General features: G+C 38.6%; 1 protein-coding gene across 1 annotated transcript in view; it reads right to left on the bottom strand.

Annotated features, from left to right (window-relative positions):
- The window catches only part of CFAP47 (cilia and flagella associated protein 47), a gene marked incomplete at its 5' end in the record, with an annotated part of 422,483 nt that overhangs the window by 276,097 nt on the left and 130,509 nt on the right, over window positions 1–15,877 (bottom strand). The window contains 2 exons of the mRNA XM_080795480.1: window positions 5,690–5,704; window positions 14,611–14,820. Coding sequence (XP_080651606.1) covers window positions 5,690–5,704; window positions 14,611–14,820 — 225 coding nt within the window. The remainder of the gene's footprint in view (window positions 1–5,689; window positions 5,705–14,610; window positions 14,821–15,877) is intronic.

Genomic DNA, 15,877 nt, shown 5'->3' with positions numbered 1-15,877 from the left:
CTACATACATGGGTGCATGGATAGACGGATGGCTGGAGTGACTGACATCCTCATTCAAGATCCATTTGAGCTAAGAGAAAAGATTACTTCATAGCCCTCATGAGGGAAACTACAAGTATAATATTTAACCTCAAATTAATCATAGGCTGGGTTTACTAGAAGACAACGGTCTGGGGTTTAAGAAGTTTATTAGAATCAATACCTATGTAAGAAAGAGGAAGGAAGTAGATTGGAGAATAAGAGCAAGAAGATGGGTTGCAAGGTGTGGAGAACAGGATGATGTACAACAGCCATATTGGCCTAGGAAGGCCTTGGTCGACTGGGCAAAGAGCTTTGGACTGCCCTTCAGAGCTTCTGGCATTGGGCTAAACTGTCTGGCCCCCTAAACTCGCCTGAGTCAGTCAGGAAATGCAGGTTGCCTGCCTGCTGGAGGATAGATAACCTTAGGCCAAGTGGAGCTAGGACAGGTTTTATAGGAGCTGACAAAAGGAAGTAGTCAGCTAGCTTCAATCCATACGGTTGGACAGCAAATTCTACCTTGAAGGGCCACAAGGAGGTGCAGTTCCCTGTATTCCATACTAATCAACTCACCTTTATTTTGATTTCTAAGTCAGAAAAATCTACCAGGTGAGATGATCATCCAGTACAGCAAGGTGGACAAACTGCTAAGCCAAAACTCTTGGTGTGTTTTACAACAGATGAGATATATGTCGGTCAATTTAAGCAACTCTGTCTAAGTAAGGAGAGGCTGAGTGACCAGTCAAGAGCTTCGTACCTCCTTTAGATCCGTGAAGCCCTTCAGAGAACACAGGTCTTGAGGCACATGTTAGAATTCTACTGACTATAAATGTGAAATGCCCTTCTTGGTCAATTTTCCTGATGCCCAGCCCTTATCCTTCAGTATGAATTCACTGTATATGTCACATAGCACTCATATTTAGCAGTAAGTCTCATTTGAATATCTAATGGCCAATGGTATGGTATTCAAAGTTAGGGTTTCATCAAGTGGGAACCAACTGAATGCAAGTGTACAATACTCTTATTTTTAAAGTAAGAGCATGACTGTGTCCTCTAAGATTCATTATAATATTTATCTTGAAATAAAATTCAAGCATTTAAATGGTTAATTTTAAGAAGCCCACTAAAATTCTGAAACACTATTATTAAGGCACTTTATTATATCAGTTGCTATTTGGTTTTAATACTGAAAGTATTCAGACTACAGGTAGAGGTCAAAAAATTTTAAATAGTAAAATTACATAAAATTAAGCTTATTAAAATAAGACAGTTCAATACATTTAATCAACAAATTAAAATAAGAAATATTAGCAATATTGTTAGTTTTAAGTTGAATGCAAATTTATAAACAAAAAAATTTTCAATTACTTGTACTATGTTCTGCCTTTGTATCAACTTGAGGGAAATAAATGAATTTTGATTTCTAATAACACCCTCTGTAAACATAAAGCATAAGTTTAAATATCACCTATCTAATGTGAAATGCTCAAAATTAGAGAGAGCAATAATTATAGAGAACTAATGGTCACAGAAATTAAACCTGGTTGTGATGCAAAAGAAATACACAAGAGATCTCTGGGGGCAGCAGTGATGTTCTATTTCTAGACCAGAGTGGTAAATAAAGTTGGGGGAAATCGGAGGGGGAGGCAAACTACGAGAGAGTGTGGACTCTGAGAAACAAACTGAGGGTTTTGGAGGGGAGGGGGTGGGAGGCTGGGTGAGCCTGGTGGTGGGTATTAAGGAGGGCATGCTGGGTGTGGTGCATAAACAATGAATTTTGGAACACTGAAAACATAAAATTTAAAAAATTTAAAAAAATTTAAAAAGAGTGTTTACAATGATTTGTTAAGACATCCAAATTCATTGCACATAGTTTTCTCTATATTGCTTCAAGAAGAAAAAAAACCTTCCCGAACAATCAAAAAAGCAACTTGTAAACCAAATACCCTCAAACTGGTACTGCTGTGGTAGTTGAAAATTCTCACCACGGAAATATCATTTGCACTAAGTACAAAGTTAGAAGTGATTGGAAGTTTCTTTGCAAATGTGGAATCAATGCTGGCATTTAGAAATTGGGAATGTGAGCACAAACATCTCCCCCATATTATCTCCAAATCAAGGTTATAATCAGCAATGACAGCAGGAAGCAACCGTTAGTAGTCAAAAGAGAAAAACCCAATATGCCATACCACGAAGTATGTGACCAAACCTCTTCTTCTTAATAATAGGTTAACAATACCAATATGCTTGTTTGTAGGAATCTAAAATGCAGAATGGACAAACATAGAAATCAGGATATGTTTAAAAACAAATCTAAGGGGGCACCTGGGTGGCTCAGTAGTTTAAGTGGCTTACTCTTGATTTGGGCTCAGGTCATGTTGTCAGAGTCCTGCGATTGACCCTGTGATGGGCTCTGTGCTTAGCGGGGAGTCTACTGGAGATCTCCTCTCTCTTCTCCTCCTCTCTGTCCGCCCCCCCCACCTTTGTCTCTGACACACACACTCTCTCTCAAAGAAATCTTTAAAAAATTTAAAAAAAAATTTTTTTAAATAGAATAAATAAAAACAAATCCAAGGATTCAAGACAAACACAAAAAGATAAACATATCTGAGCACCTAAAGGAAAATTTCCGAAAGCTGGGGCTAGGGAGCAGAGTCATGCCACCTCCTTCCGCCTACTGAAACGACAACTCCCAAGGCCTGCTGGTGGAAATTGGGCACCAATGTCAGGGCCTTTTAGGTCTTGCAGAACTTCCAGTGGAGAAGGCCAAATCTCCAGTTGCCTAAAAGGCTTGACTGCATGAAATGCAATTAAAACACCAAGAAGGATTTATACAATGTAAAATTTAATAAAATACTGGAAGTACCATGAAGGAGAAAGAGCTGTTCCTACTTGGGTTGGAGTCTCCTGTTGCCCAGGATCTATCCTCTTGTTTACAGACACAGAATCCCCCTCCCAAGGGTGGACAGGACACATAGCCATGTAGGTGCACACACTTGTACTAGGCTTGAGTCAGTGACATATTGGCAAAGGTGATGGGTCCTTTTTCTGGTTCATCTCCTTAAAATTTCTGGCCTGTGCTCTGAGCATTCTATTCCATTAATCTAGAAATAACAGCAGTAGACTTCAGAAGCTGTACATTAAAGATAATGGAGCTAGCCCACAAGCCCCGGATTACCTCACCAATTCATTCTGTTGTGTGACATATGCAGGAAAAAACCCACAAACTAATTAGGCATAATATCATCTTAAAAACAACCTTTATCTATGTACACATATTTGTCCATACATACACACATAGGCTTGCAAATATCTGTACGACCAAAAGTAATATATGAAAAGACACTGCATTTTTAATACAATATGTGATTATGTATGTGGGAATAAAGGTAGAGAAGCTAACTATTAGTACTATTTTCAACTTTTGCATTGTTTGAATTGTTATAATAAGCATGCATTCCTTTTTGTTATTAAATGCCTGATTTTCTATGCAAAAGCTATCAATATAATAGCAATCAAATATTATAATCCTGTTAAGGTATTTTCTTGATTAATCAATTCATATTTACAAATACGAAGGTAAGGGCTGAGTAGCCAGACAGAATCTGAGGAAAGAGAGATGGAGAGGACTGCACCAATAGGTCCCAAGGTAGAAACCAACTGCATGTGGATCCAGTTTCTAGGGTCTCCATGAAGACCAGTAATCAGGCAGGGGCTCATAACAACTAAGGAAAGACAAAGGGCAAGACATTAGAATTTCCTCTAAAATGAAAAGTCTCTGCGCAGGGCAGAGACTCTCCAACTATCACTGGCTCCAAAGAGAATGGGGGTAAAGAGAAGGAAAAATGACTGTGGTTAACTTTTCTTCCTGTAACCTGTGTTAAAAGCACTATGATTTAAATATTGCTATTAAATAATGGCAAATATATTAGAAGTTTCTGGGCTTTTGAAATTTCTATACAAATTTTAAGCATCACCATTTTGCTATAAGTGAATGATAATCAAATCATAATTATGAAATTTTTCTGTTGAGAGTTTTTTATAATACACTGGCATCCTATGCTTTGGTTAAATGCAAATAAACGCTCTACTTTATATTTGAGACTCTGCTACAATCCTATGCTCTGGCTTAACAGGTCTACCATGAAAATAATTTTCTTCATAGAACGGAGGTGTCATTACAAACAGCCTTCCACAGGGTGAGGTCAAGGGATAAGGAACAGACGATTATATCAGAACAAAGCATGGCTTATGAATTCTACTCCCCCCTCACTGTATATTCTATCTATACGCACAACACACAGCACCAAGTAAGGTGGACAAATACACAGTGTTATATATAACCCAGCCCCCAAAACATGACAGACAATGTTTCAGGGCAGTATCCCAACACTGTCTTCAGTTATGATCTATTAGATGGTTATGGAAATAATCTTGAGATTTCCCATTGCCTGCATTTCAGCAGCCATGACGCTAAAATTCTAGATGGCTCGTTGTTAACAGGCAGCAGGTTTGTGCTAAGAATGGAGACTCCAAAAGATGAACATGTCCTAAATAACTGGTCTTCTTAATACATAAGGGGAGTTTTGATACCTTTGCTTCTAGCTATCTGGTAGTGTCCCATAAAGGTTCCTGTCTCATTTTATATACTTACTTTAAATATTTAAATGTGCATTTAAGTATATATTTACAGGCTTATTTTAATATACAAATATCCCGAAAGTCACATATGAAGCAGATATTAATTTACATTAGAATTATTAAGGTCATATTACCAACCTGAATGTATTAATGCTCTCTGTGTTTGTCTCTGTGGCTGATTCACTCTCTGTTAATCTCCTTTATGTGATGCAAGTTCCCACCCCTTCAAAAGCAGTAAGGTGTCTGGAAGAGGCATGCTAAGAAGTACTAGAAACAGAACCAAAATTGCCAGGTGCACACTACACGAATACCAAATTATGCACTGAGTAAAACAATAATTAGAATCACCTTTCATTATTCTTCACCTCCATTTTATTGTACTGAATGCTTTAAAAATAATATTATTTGAATTTACGTGATTGTCAATGCCCTATTATTTTAATAAGAGTAACATAACAAGTTTTATTATGCTTCAAAAATGTTTTTTAATCCATACAAGGTTGATAAAATGCAACTATATGTAGAAAGAGATATAATTAAGCACTGTACATCCTCAGTTGTAAACAAAAGACCTGCATATTTTAAAATATATTTCCTCGGGGCACCTGGGTGGCTCAGTGGGTTAAAGCCTCTGCCTTCGGCTCAGGTCACGATCCCGGGGTCCTGGGATCGAGCCCCGCATCAGGCTCTCTGCTCCACAGGGAGCCTGCTTCCCCTTCTCTCTCTGCCTGCCTCTCTGCCTGCTTGTAATCTCTGTGAAATAAATAAGTAAAATCTTAAAATATATATATATATCTATATATATTTATTTATTTATTTATTTCCTCACTAGCAAAATGTTCAATATATTTATAATTAAGAACATGGGCTTTATCTCTAAATTTAGAATGGGACAACTAACACAAATCAATGAAGAAGGTAGAAATTACAATCTATCATTTAAGCTTCCTATCAATGCATTAATTTGCCTACATATGCCAAGTCCTTATTTTACTTGTTTTAATGTCAGAAGGCATAGAGAACCCAGTACCTTAAAACTAGCAACCTGCAAAACAAAAGAAAACTGTGACTATTTTTCAAGAATTTTGCAAAACCACATCTTGCTCATGATTAGGAGAACTACCAATTTGTACTGCTTTAGAGTGAGCAACTCAATCGGGCACAACCCAGAAGTTTCTGTGCCAGGAAATTCACAGAGCAGACACTTGAGTGGCAGCTCTGCTGCTAATGACACTGAAGCTTCTAAATGCCAGCCAATCTCGAAAGTTTGGGACTTCTCCTGATGTCACTGGAACTGTATTACTGTGTTGTTCTGGACACAAAATCATATTTCATATGGTAAAAGGGTGATATTAAAATATTTATCTTTGAATATCAATGAATTCTACAATCTAAAAGGGAGATGCATATAAATATGTAGTGTAAGCACCTGACAATTCGGTTTTTCTGATTGTAAAGTTAAGTGCTTGACATTAGGCTTCTGATTGCAGAGGCATCCACTTCAAAGACATGCATCTGAAATAAACATACTGCCAGCTACACAACTAGATAAACAGCCAGGCCACAGACGTGAAGTTCCCTGTTTTAGAGATCTCTGGTTGACTTAGGTAACTGACCATCTAACTGCTTGCTTTTTTCCCTTCCCTTACTCTAATTTCTGCTCTTATATTTTAAATTCACTCATAAGGAGTGAAACCTTGAGACCTTAGGTGCCCCCCCCTCAACCCCAGGCTTGTACACTCTCTTTCTACTGGCAACCTCACTGTGTGGCCCTGAGTGTGTCTTATGCCCTTAAAAATATGTGAGTAATTGGGGCGCCTGGGTGGCGCAGTGGGTTAAAGCCTCTGCCTTCGGCTCAGGTCACGATCTCAGGATCGAGCCCCGCATCGGGCTCTCTGCTCCGCGGGGAGCCTGCTTCCTCCTCTCTCTCTCTCTGCCTGCCTTTCAATAAAAAAAAGAAAAAGAAATATGTGAGTAATAAATTTTGTTTTTTCAAAGTTCCTTGATGGTTGTTGCTGGGGTGCATCTCGTAATCACAGTAACAATCACAAGGGTCTCAGTCCAGCCACAACATTGGCTCTGAAAGGGGAAATGTCTGTGGGGACTCGCCACAAATAGCACAGGGATAGGCGAGTGCTTCCAGTATTCCTAGCCAATAGTCACTACTGATAATGTGAGACTGATCCAAAAGAAAAATAGTACAGAATCCTTTGAACTCTGGCTATGACAGGCATAAACCCTTTAATTACTAAGTCTTGGGGCACTTGGGTGGCTCTGTCGGTTAAGTGTCTGCCTTCAGCACAAGTCATTTTCTAAGGATCTGGGGATGGAGCCCCCTCAGGGCTCCTCCCTCTCTTTCTGCCCCTGCCCCTACTCTTGCACTTGCGTGTGCTCTCTCTCTCTCTCTAACAAACAAATTAAATCTTTTTTTTTTTTTTTTAAGATTTTATTTATTTATTTGACAGAGAAAGAGAGATCACAAGCAGGCAGAGAGGCAGGCAGAGAGAGAGGGGGGAAGCAGGGCCCCTGCTGAGCAGAGAGCCCAATGCCGGGCTTGATCCCAGGACCCTGAGATCATGACCTGAGCTGAAGGCAGAGGCTTAACTCACTGAGCCATCCAGGCGCCCCACAAATAAAATCTTTTTTTAAAAAAACTGGGGCACCTGGGTGGCTCAGTGGGTTAAGCCTCTGCCTTCAGCTCAGGTCATGATCTCAGGGTCCTGGAATCGGGCCACGCATCTGGCTCTCTGCTCAGCAAGGGGCCTGCTTCCCCCTCTGCTCTGGCTCTCTGCCTACTTGTGTTTTCCCTCTCTCTCTCTCTCTCTCTCTCTGTCAAATAAATAAATAAATACTCTAAAAAAAAAAAAATACTAAGTCTTGGGGCACCTGGGTGGCTCAGTGGGTTAAAGCCTCTGCCTTCGGCTCAGGTCATGGTCCCAGGGTCCTGGGATTGAGCCCCCCATCGGGCTCTGCTCGGCGGGGAGCCTGCTTCCTCCTCTCTCTCTCTGCCCGCCTCTCTGCCTACTTGTGATCTCTATCAAATAAATAAATAAAATCTTTTAAAAAAAATTACTAAGTCTTAATTGGGTCCAAGAGTCAAAAGGAGTGTTTAAGGGCAGGTCAGTTAAGGGTGTGAGGACGTAGGACAGTGGCTGATTATTTCACTGGTAAAGATTTACCACTACACACAAACTAATCAGCACCCCTGATTTTTAGTTTAACCTCATGTACTATTATTCCTGTATATTTCTAATCAGCCTCTCATTCAGCATATAACATGTGGTTCAACTTGCTTGAAAACTCAAAATCTTCCCATTCAAGTAATGGATTATATACCACATGACGTATCAAAACTTAGAAATAATTTTATTCAATCTTCTTAGTAAACTGGCAATGTTTTAACAATAAAATCCTAGGATTTGAAAAGTTAAAGGGAAGCAAAGTTGTGTGATAGACATAATGAGATGTGTTCTCAAATCTCGCTTCTTTCATAAGATAGCTGGGTGAGGGTCAAAAAGAGAAAGTAGTACTTCAATTTCCTCTGCTATAAATTCAGAATTCTACTTCACAATGTAGATCTCTTAAACAGATTAAGTTAGATAATGTATTAGCAAATAAAGCAAACCTACTCTTAAAGAAAGATGGGTATTTAAAGATTCTCACAGCAATACCATTTTCTAGTGTTAATGTTATTTCTTGACAAATAATTAAGTGTTCCACTCTTTAATCTAATCTCTCTTGCTAGATTTTTCCCTTATCTAGTCTTTTTAGGTCCACTGCCTCATGTACTTTACTACACATGAATCACCTGGGGATACTTTAAAACTACAGATGTTGGTTCCTTAGATCCAGAATGAGATCTGAAGTTCTGCCTTTCACACCAGCTCTATCTCTGTCTGGACTAGCAACCTCAGCCTCACATGGGAACCTGTTAGACATGCAAATACGCATGCCCCACCCAAGACTTACTAAATCAGGAACTCTGGACGTGGGGCTCAGAATCTGTTTTAACAAGCCTCCAGGGTAAGTCATACGTAGGGTCAAGTTTGAGAACTGGGGTTCTACAATGAGGGTTCTCAACTTTGACTTCCCATCAGAATCACACAGGAAGCTTTCTAAATTTGCAGTGCTTAAGTGGCCCTCCAGACAAACTATATCATAGTCTATGGGTTGGACTGAGGCATGCATATTTTTGAAAAGTTCCAAGGTGAGGAGCACCTGGGTGGCTCATTCATTTAAGAGTCTGCCTTCAGCTCAGGACATGATCCAGGAGTTCCAGGATCAAGCCCTGCGAAGAGCTCCCTGCTCAGTGGGGAGTCTGCTTCTCCCTCTCCCTCTGCAGCGCCCCCTGCTCCTTCTTTCTCTCGCGCTCACTCCATCTCAAATAAATAAATAAAATCTTTAAAAAACAAAACTTCCCAGCTGATTCTGGTTTCCAATCATGAGCCACACTGCTCTGGGGGATGGGGAGAGTACCACCATATCCATTTGGTAGATAAGGAATTTAGAGGTTTCTTTCATTTGGCTTAAATTTTAATTTTCAATTACTCATGTTAACTCTCTTATAAAACAGCTAAATTTTTTCTTTTGTTCTAAAGTTATTTGAATTAAATTTGGGTACTAACTAGGAAAGATATAATCAGTTTTGAGTATAATAGATACGTGTTAAGTATTTACGGGATTTAAAAAAATGTATAGAGTACCTCAGAGTTCTGATGTGCCACATTCCTAATTATGAACCTTCAATTTGTGTTTGCTATTTTAACAATGAGGCACTACTAACTCAGGTTAACCTTCAGGTCACCTAAAACATGCAAGTGAAATCAACTCTTGAATTTACAGAAGTAAACATGCTGTCTGAAGTTATTCATAGGAAAATATTAAGCTGTCTTTGGCATCCTTAGAATTTCTTTGAAATTAATCTCCAAAGCCATAACTTTCATTCTTTGCAAGGTTAGGTAAAGTACCAGTCAGTGAACTTACAAAGCAAAAAATTGGCAAGACTTCATTCTCATAATTTTAAGATCCTTCAAGATTTAATTTTACCTTTTCCTCAACCTGTTGTGCAAAATAAGGGATTACAACATTCTGGCACCTCTTAATCAATTTGTTCCCCTTGTGAATTCCCAGATCAGACACATTTTCAAACATAAAAATAAACATCAATACTGAAACACAATATAAGTGATTTGGAGGCTCTTCAAAGCAATTCTTAACCTTATGACAACTGTCCTGCCCCTGTCCCTTCTTTCCCTCACCCCAGGGTGGATCTAATCACTCTTAATAGAAGAAAGCCCCTGTATGTGTAGTAGCCACTGGGATCATTCTGGAGATCTAGAATACTGATTTTAAAACTAGTACAAATTCGTGCTCACTTCAGCAGCACATATACTAAAACTAGTACCAATTCTAGAACACTTACTCAGTTATTGCAACATGCTGGCACAGGGACTGTTCTAAGCAATTTATAAGTAGTTGCTCATTAAATTCTCATAATCACCATCTGCTCAAATATCACATCCTCAGAAATGTTTTATCTGTCTGATATATGGAGGTATCCTTTACTTTCTATCTCATTAAAATCATATAATTTCCTTGTTAGTTTGTGACATGGTATTATTTATCAATTTTTATCTCTTCCATTAACAATGAAAGCTCCATGAGGCCAGAAGCTTTGTTCTGACTTCAGTGCCAGAAAAAAACCAGGCTTATTATTGCTACTTTGTAAATATTGAATGAATGAATGAGAAAAATAAATCTACTTGAGAACCAAGAAGGCTTTTCATGAAAAAAGGGATAATTTTGGAAGGGCAAGATTTTGGTGGTAGGGAATGACTGGCTGACCTCACTGCCACTCAAAAGTCATGGCCACTACCTTTTCTCACTGGCTCAGAACCAAGCAATGGGTCTTCATGTCATTCAAGGTAAAAGTCCAAATCCATAAATAACCTCAAAGGCCCCACTGGGTTCAGTACTACTGTTACCTTTCCAACCCTTTCTCCTAAATGCCTCCCTTGGCTCATTCTACTTAGGCTACACAGGCCTCTTTGCAAGCATTCACCTTGATGACCGTGCATCAGCTATTCCCTTGGTCTGAAAGGATATTCCCAGGTATCCTTCTAACTCGACCCTCTGCTTTACATCTCTCAAATCCCACCCTCTTAAGGGAAACACTCCTTATCACCCTATATTTTACTGAAACCTAGTCACTCCCTCTCTGGTACTCCCCAGGACCTGACCTGGCTCTTTGTTTTCCTATAGCCTCCATCAATGATCACGCACCAGACCTACCCTTATTATTGTCTCTTTCCCCCTGCTAGACTCTGGGCTTATGTTCTGATCTCTGAAGTAACCCCTAGTGCTTAGAACAGTGTCTGGTAGGTGTCTGGTACATGGCGAACATTCAGTAAATACTTGTTGAATAAAGGAATAAATGAATGAATGTCTCAGCCAGTACTCACAATGTCAGACTGCTAACTGATAACAGTGTTAAAAATATCTGGGTGACTGGATCAGAACCTTGGTTTGATTGTTCAAGGCCACTCCTGACTCTGGGCTGCACTGAATTACCCGGACATTCTTATTTCCCAGCTCCAATTTAAATGTTTATCACTCACCCAAGACAGAGGTAATTATGATTTCTAAAACTGTATCTTCTCCTTAATTATTTTATATTGATGATTTGCTGATTAGGGGCTACCTGCAGACATTTTAGACATTCACTAAATTTACCAATAATCAGCTAATACTTTCTCTTCAAGGTAGATTACTTCTTAGGATGCTTTCCTTAAATCTTACACCCTATGTAAGGGAATTCCTGTTATTCCGGTCAGGTGATTTTTCTTTATCTACTCCCTAATTCTATAGAGTATAATTTATTTAAGACCTATATATGTACTGGGGAACCTGGGTGGCTCAGTCGTTAGGCGTCTGAGAGTATTAGACCTATAATACTCTGGGGTCCCTGGGTGGCTCAGTGGGTTAAAGCATCTGCTTTCAGCTCAGGTCATGATCCCAGGGTCCTGGGATCGAGCCCCACATCGGGCTCTCTGCTTGGCAGGAAGCCTGCTTCCCCTCCTCTCTCTCAGCCTGCCTTTCTGCCTATTTGTGATCTCTGTCTGTCAAATAAATAAATAAATATAAATCTTTATAGACCTATAGTACTCTCTGACCACATCACCACCCCTCCCATAGATACACAGCCTCCATTCCCAGATTTTGTGGGGAATTCAGAGAAAAGGCAAGTAGGGTGTGCAACCACTGACATGAAGACACATGAGTGTGGAGGGGGCCATTATTAGTGGCAGCAAGCACATTAGCAGGAACAATAGTGGCTATAATTTATAGCTCTTGGACCAGCTAATCAACCCAAATGTGACAAAGTCTAAAGAAGGAAACAAAGTAAGAACACATTCTTAGGCCCTAAGGGGAACCAAAGTATAAAATGATCTTACATGAGTAAAAGAAAGCAAAGCAGGAAGGAATGAGTGTTTTATTTTGTACTGAACCCATGTGCTTCAATATGGACAAATCGGATGCAAAAAAAGAAAAAAAAAAGGATTCAATTTAGCATGATCCCTGACAAGTGCAATTTGTCCTTTGAGATTTTACTCTGGAACCTATGTAGCCATCCCCGATTTACCCACTGCCCCAAGACATTATTTGCTGCTCCTACTGTACTGCCTTCTATATTCACTTCTTGGCACCAAAGAGTATATAAAAAACACTTATTTAAAGTCTACCCTTACTACACTGACCTCCATCAAGGAAGGGCCCCTTTCTAATTCATCTTTTCTTACCCAAAAGATTGGGCGGAGCACACATGGATTACCCACAATAAATATAATAGATGAAAACAAATAAAAGAATAAAATGTATTCCAAAGAGAAATTCTGAAGTGAGAAAGAAACTCTTGAGGAATTTCTTGGTGGAAGACTTCATTTATCTCAATAACATCAAAGGTGGAAAGTCTGCAGAAAGAAAGGCAAAGACAGCTGTGGAGCTGAGAAGAGACAGAAGACCTGGTCATATGCTCTATGGGAAACCAGATAAGGAGTTAACAATGAATGCATCAGTAAAGTGATTTACCAGCATTAAAGTTCCATGGAGTGCTTATGATTCTTGTTCATCTGGGTGCATGGGAGAGCCTTTTGTAGCCCATCTATGGTTTTCAATGTCTCTAAATTACTTCTAAAAGCTCTGTTTATCTCAAACTTGCAAAAGGTTGAAATGGAGCTTAGCGGAAAGTAAGGTAAGAACGGTGGGGAAATCCAGGTAAGAGAAACCAGTCTTAAGGCCAAAAGGAAACACACAACAACAAGAAAAGATAAAAAAAGATAATCAAATATAGCAACCCCTCCTTTAGAGACTGTTTTCAGGTCTCCTCACTGTCCTATTTGCTGACCAGAAGAGAACACTGGCACAGTCAAGTCTATTCATGCCCCTGTTAGAGGCGTTTGTACCTTTGTCCCAGAAGCAATCTTGTCCACTTAGTATTGAGTCAAACTATTTCCTTCCTTACCCTGTTAATGTGGTCTGAGGCTTCGTTAGCTTTAAGACATTCATGGATAAATTATTCATGGTTTTTACAGGTGAGTTCAAAGGTCCACCTTACATAGTGCTTTGGGCAAAGTGTGAATTTGTGGACTGGAGTGCAGTAAAGTTAAACCTTTATGAACAAGGTTGGTACTGTACAGAAAGACAGACTGTGTCCTGGGACAGAGGCACAGAGTTCAGTGCTTGATAGGAGCCTAAAGCAAAACCATTAAAAATTTGTTGTTAAATGTCAACAAAAGACAGACCGTTAGCATCAACAGAGAAAAACGGGAGTCCGAGTGATATAACTTAGATGATTTTATCCACCTATATATGTAAGAGACACAGAAAGTGGAGTTCTGGAGACCTCCATGAGCTGTGTCCTAGATACGGCCACACTCTGCTCTGGACGCAACATTTCAATAGCATCTGTCTCCCCTTCTAATTCCTTTTTTTTTTTCCCGTAAAGATTTTATTCATTTATTTGACAGACAGAGATCACAAGTAGGCAGAGAGGCAGGCAGAGAGAGAGAGGAGGAAGCAGGCTCCCTGCTGAGCAGAGAGCCCGATGTGGGGCTCGATCCCAGGACCCTGGGATCATGACCCGAGCTGAAGGCAGAGGCTTTAACCCACTGAGCCACCCAGGCACCCCCCCTTCTAATTCCTAACACAGAAATCAATCCTTTGACTATGAATATACCAAACAGTAACAACCCCACTACAAGTCAATAAATGATCACACTGAATACATACAGACACTCATCTTTAGTGTACAATTCCCTCTAATGCTACTTCTCACTACAAACGTTTTTAACAAATTATATTGCTCGACCCATTAGCCTCTTACAACCTGGGGAATCAAATCATTTCAGGGTGTAACTAAAAGTGGAATTTCTGATCCTACAAGGTAAGAAATCTAGAAACATGTTTTTACCAAGGTATATTTGAATTTCCCTGAGTCTGCTAAAGCAACATGCAACAAAACTGCATTGTTTGGAAACTCGTTATACTGATATTTCTCATTTTCATTTAATACTTATTTTACATTTCCTTGGTTCCAGTTCCTGTCCGGTTACTCAATGATTACTCACTTGGGGAATTTCCCATAATTACAGAGGAGATAGGTTCTGTTATTACCCCCGTTTTACGGAGGAGAAAACGGAGAGTCTCTCAGAAGATTAAATAACTTCACCACAGTTAAGAGAGCCAGGATTCAAACCCACACGATCTAGCTGCAGGATATGCTGCTAACCACTGTCAAGCTGTTTCTCACGGGAGCAATGCTACATTTGGAACTTTAATGTAGAATGTTATGTCCAAAGTCATTATTTCAGATGTCACTCCTTTCAATATTTCACAATAGTGTAAAACATAAACTTACCATTCTTCACTGTCAGATACAAAAGAATATCTTACCAGTTATTTCTGTTATCATAGAAAAGAATATCAGTGAAAAATGACACAGGTTTAGATGATCTGAAGCTGAGGTGGCAGGTGAGTGCTGCATTCATTCCACTGGGAGACCCTGTGATGACTCTGCCTTTTGGCAACGTCACAGAAAGAGGATGAACCTCGTCACCATCAAAAAGTCTTGCTGTGGGAATCTGGACATTTAATGTTGAATCTCTGTTTAAAATTAAAAAAAAAAAAACCAACTCTCAAAATACATGCAAGTAACTGGATTTAAATGTGTCTTCCTCTGGTTTTTGAATCATTGGAAAAACTAAGCAAGAAATATTTGCAATAATCTGCCCAATTATTAAATATATTTTTGCATCATCTCTTATTTTCTGGTCACAATATAAGTAAGATCGATAATATATTAATGTGACCACATAAGATGATCCAAACTTCCTTCTGACCTCTATGAATTAAAAAAGAGGATTAAAATACCTGACTAAATACAATGTTTTTATCAATAGCCATGATATAAATAGTATTGACCTTGAATATATCCTTAAAAAAATTTACCAAAACTTATCAATTTGATAGCTAAAGCTTTAATGCATATAGACTAAATATAAATTCTCAGAGATGCATATACACACAAAAAAAAATTTAATGTGGATACTATTAAGCACTTCTATACATATGTCATGAAGAGTTTCTAATCATTACAACTAAAAACTTCTGCTTAATCTTCACATATTTCATTATATACCCATAATATTTAACCAATCTAAAATGTTCATGATTTCTAATAACACAGTATGTAGAATTCACTTTTAAATCTAACACTTGATAACTTTCAGTGGTCAGTAAATATTTAGCCGTATTACTTTTAAAATTTTATTATATGTGTAGGCTCCTATAACAAATAAGAAGTGTTATCAAATGGGAATCATATTTCCCTACTATGTTAATTACAATGAAGATCATTCAGCTAATTAACTAAAAAAAAGTAAAGAGAGATCTCAACTTCAATTACTTAAACTGATACAGTTCATTGCATAAAAAATTAAAAATGTAATTTATAAATCAGGTTTGCATCCAATTTTGTTGTTAATAAGCTATGTGTCATTCGGTAAGTTATTAATGCTGTTAATCTTATTGTGCATACAATGAAAAGACTGGGTTATATCATGTCTACAGTCCCTATTACATGTTCCTTTCATTATACAATATTTTTCAAGATCCAACTTTTGACTTGAGATCGTTTTAAAATTGATACTTTTATACATTC

The sequence above is a fragment of the Martes martes genome (assembly GCF_963455335.1).
Source record: "Martes martes genome assembly, chromosome: X".
In the NCBI taxonomy this organism is placed as follows: domain Eukaryota; kingdom Metazoa; phylum Chordata; class Mammalia; order Carnivora; family Mustelidae; genus Martes; species Martes martes.
The sequence above is the reverse complement of the archived record's forward strand: the minus strand, read 5'-3'. Positions and strand labels throughout refer to the sequence as shown.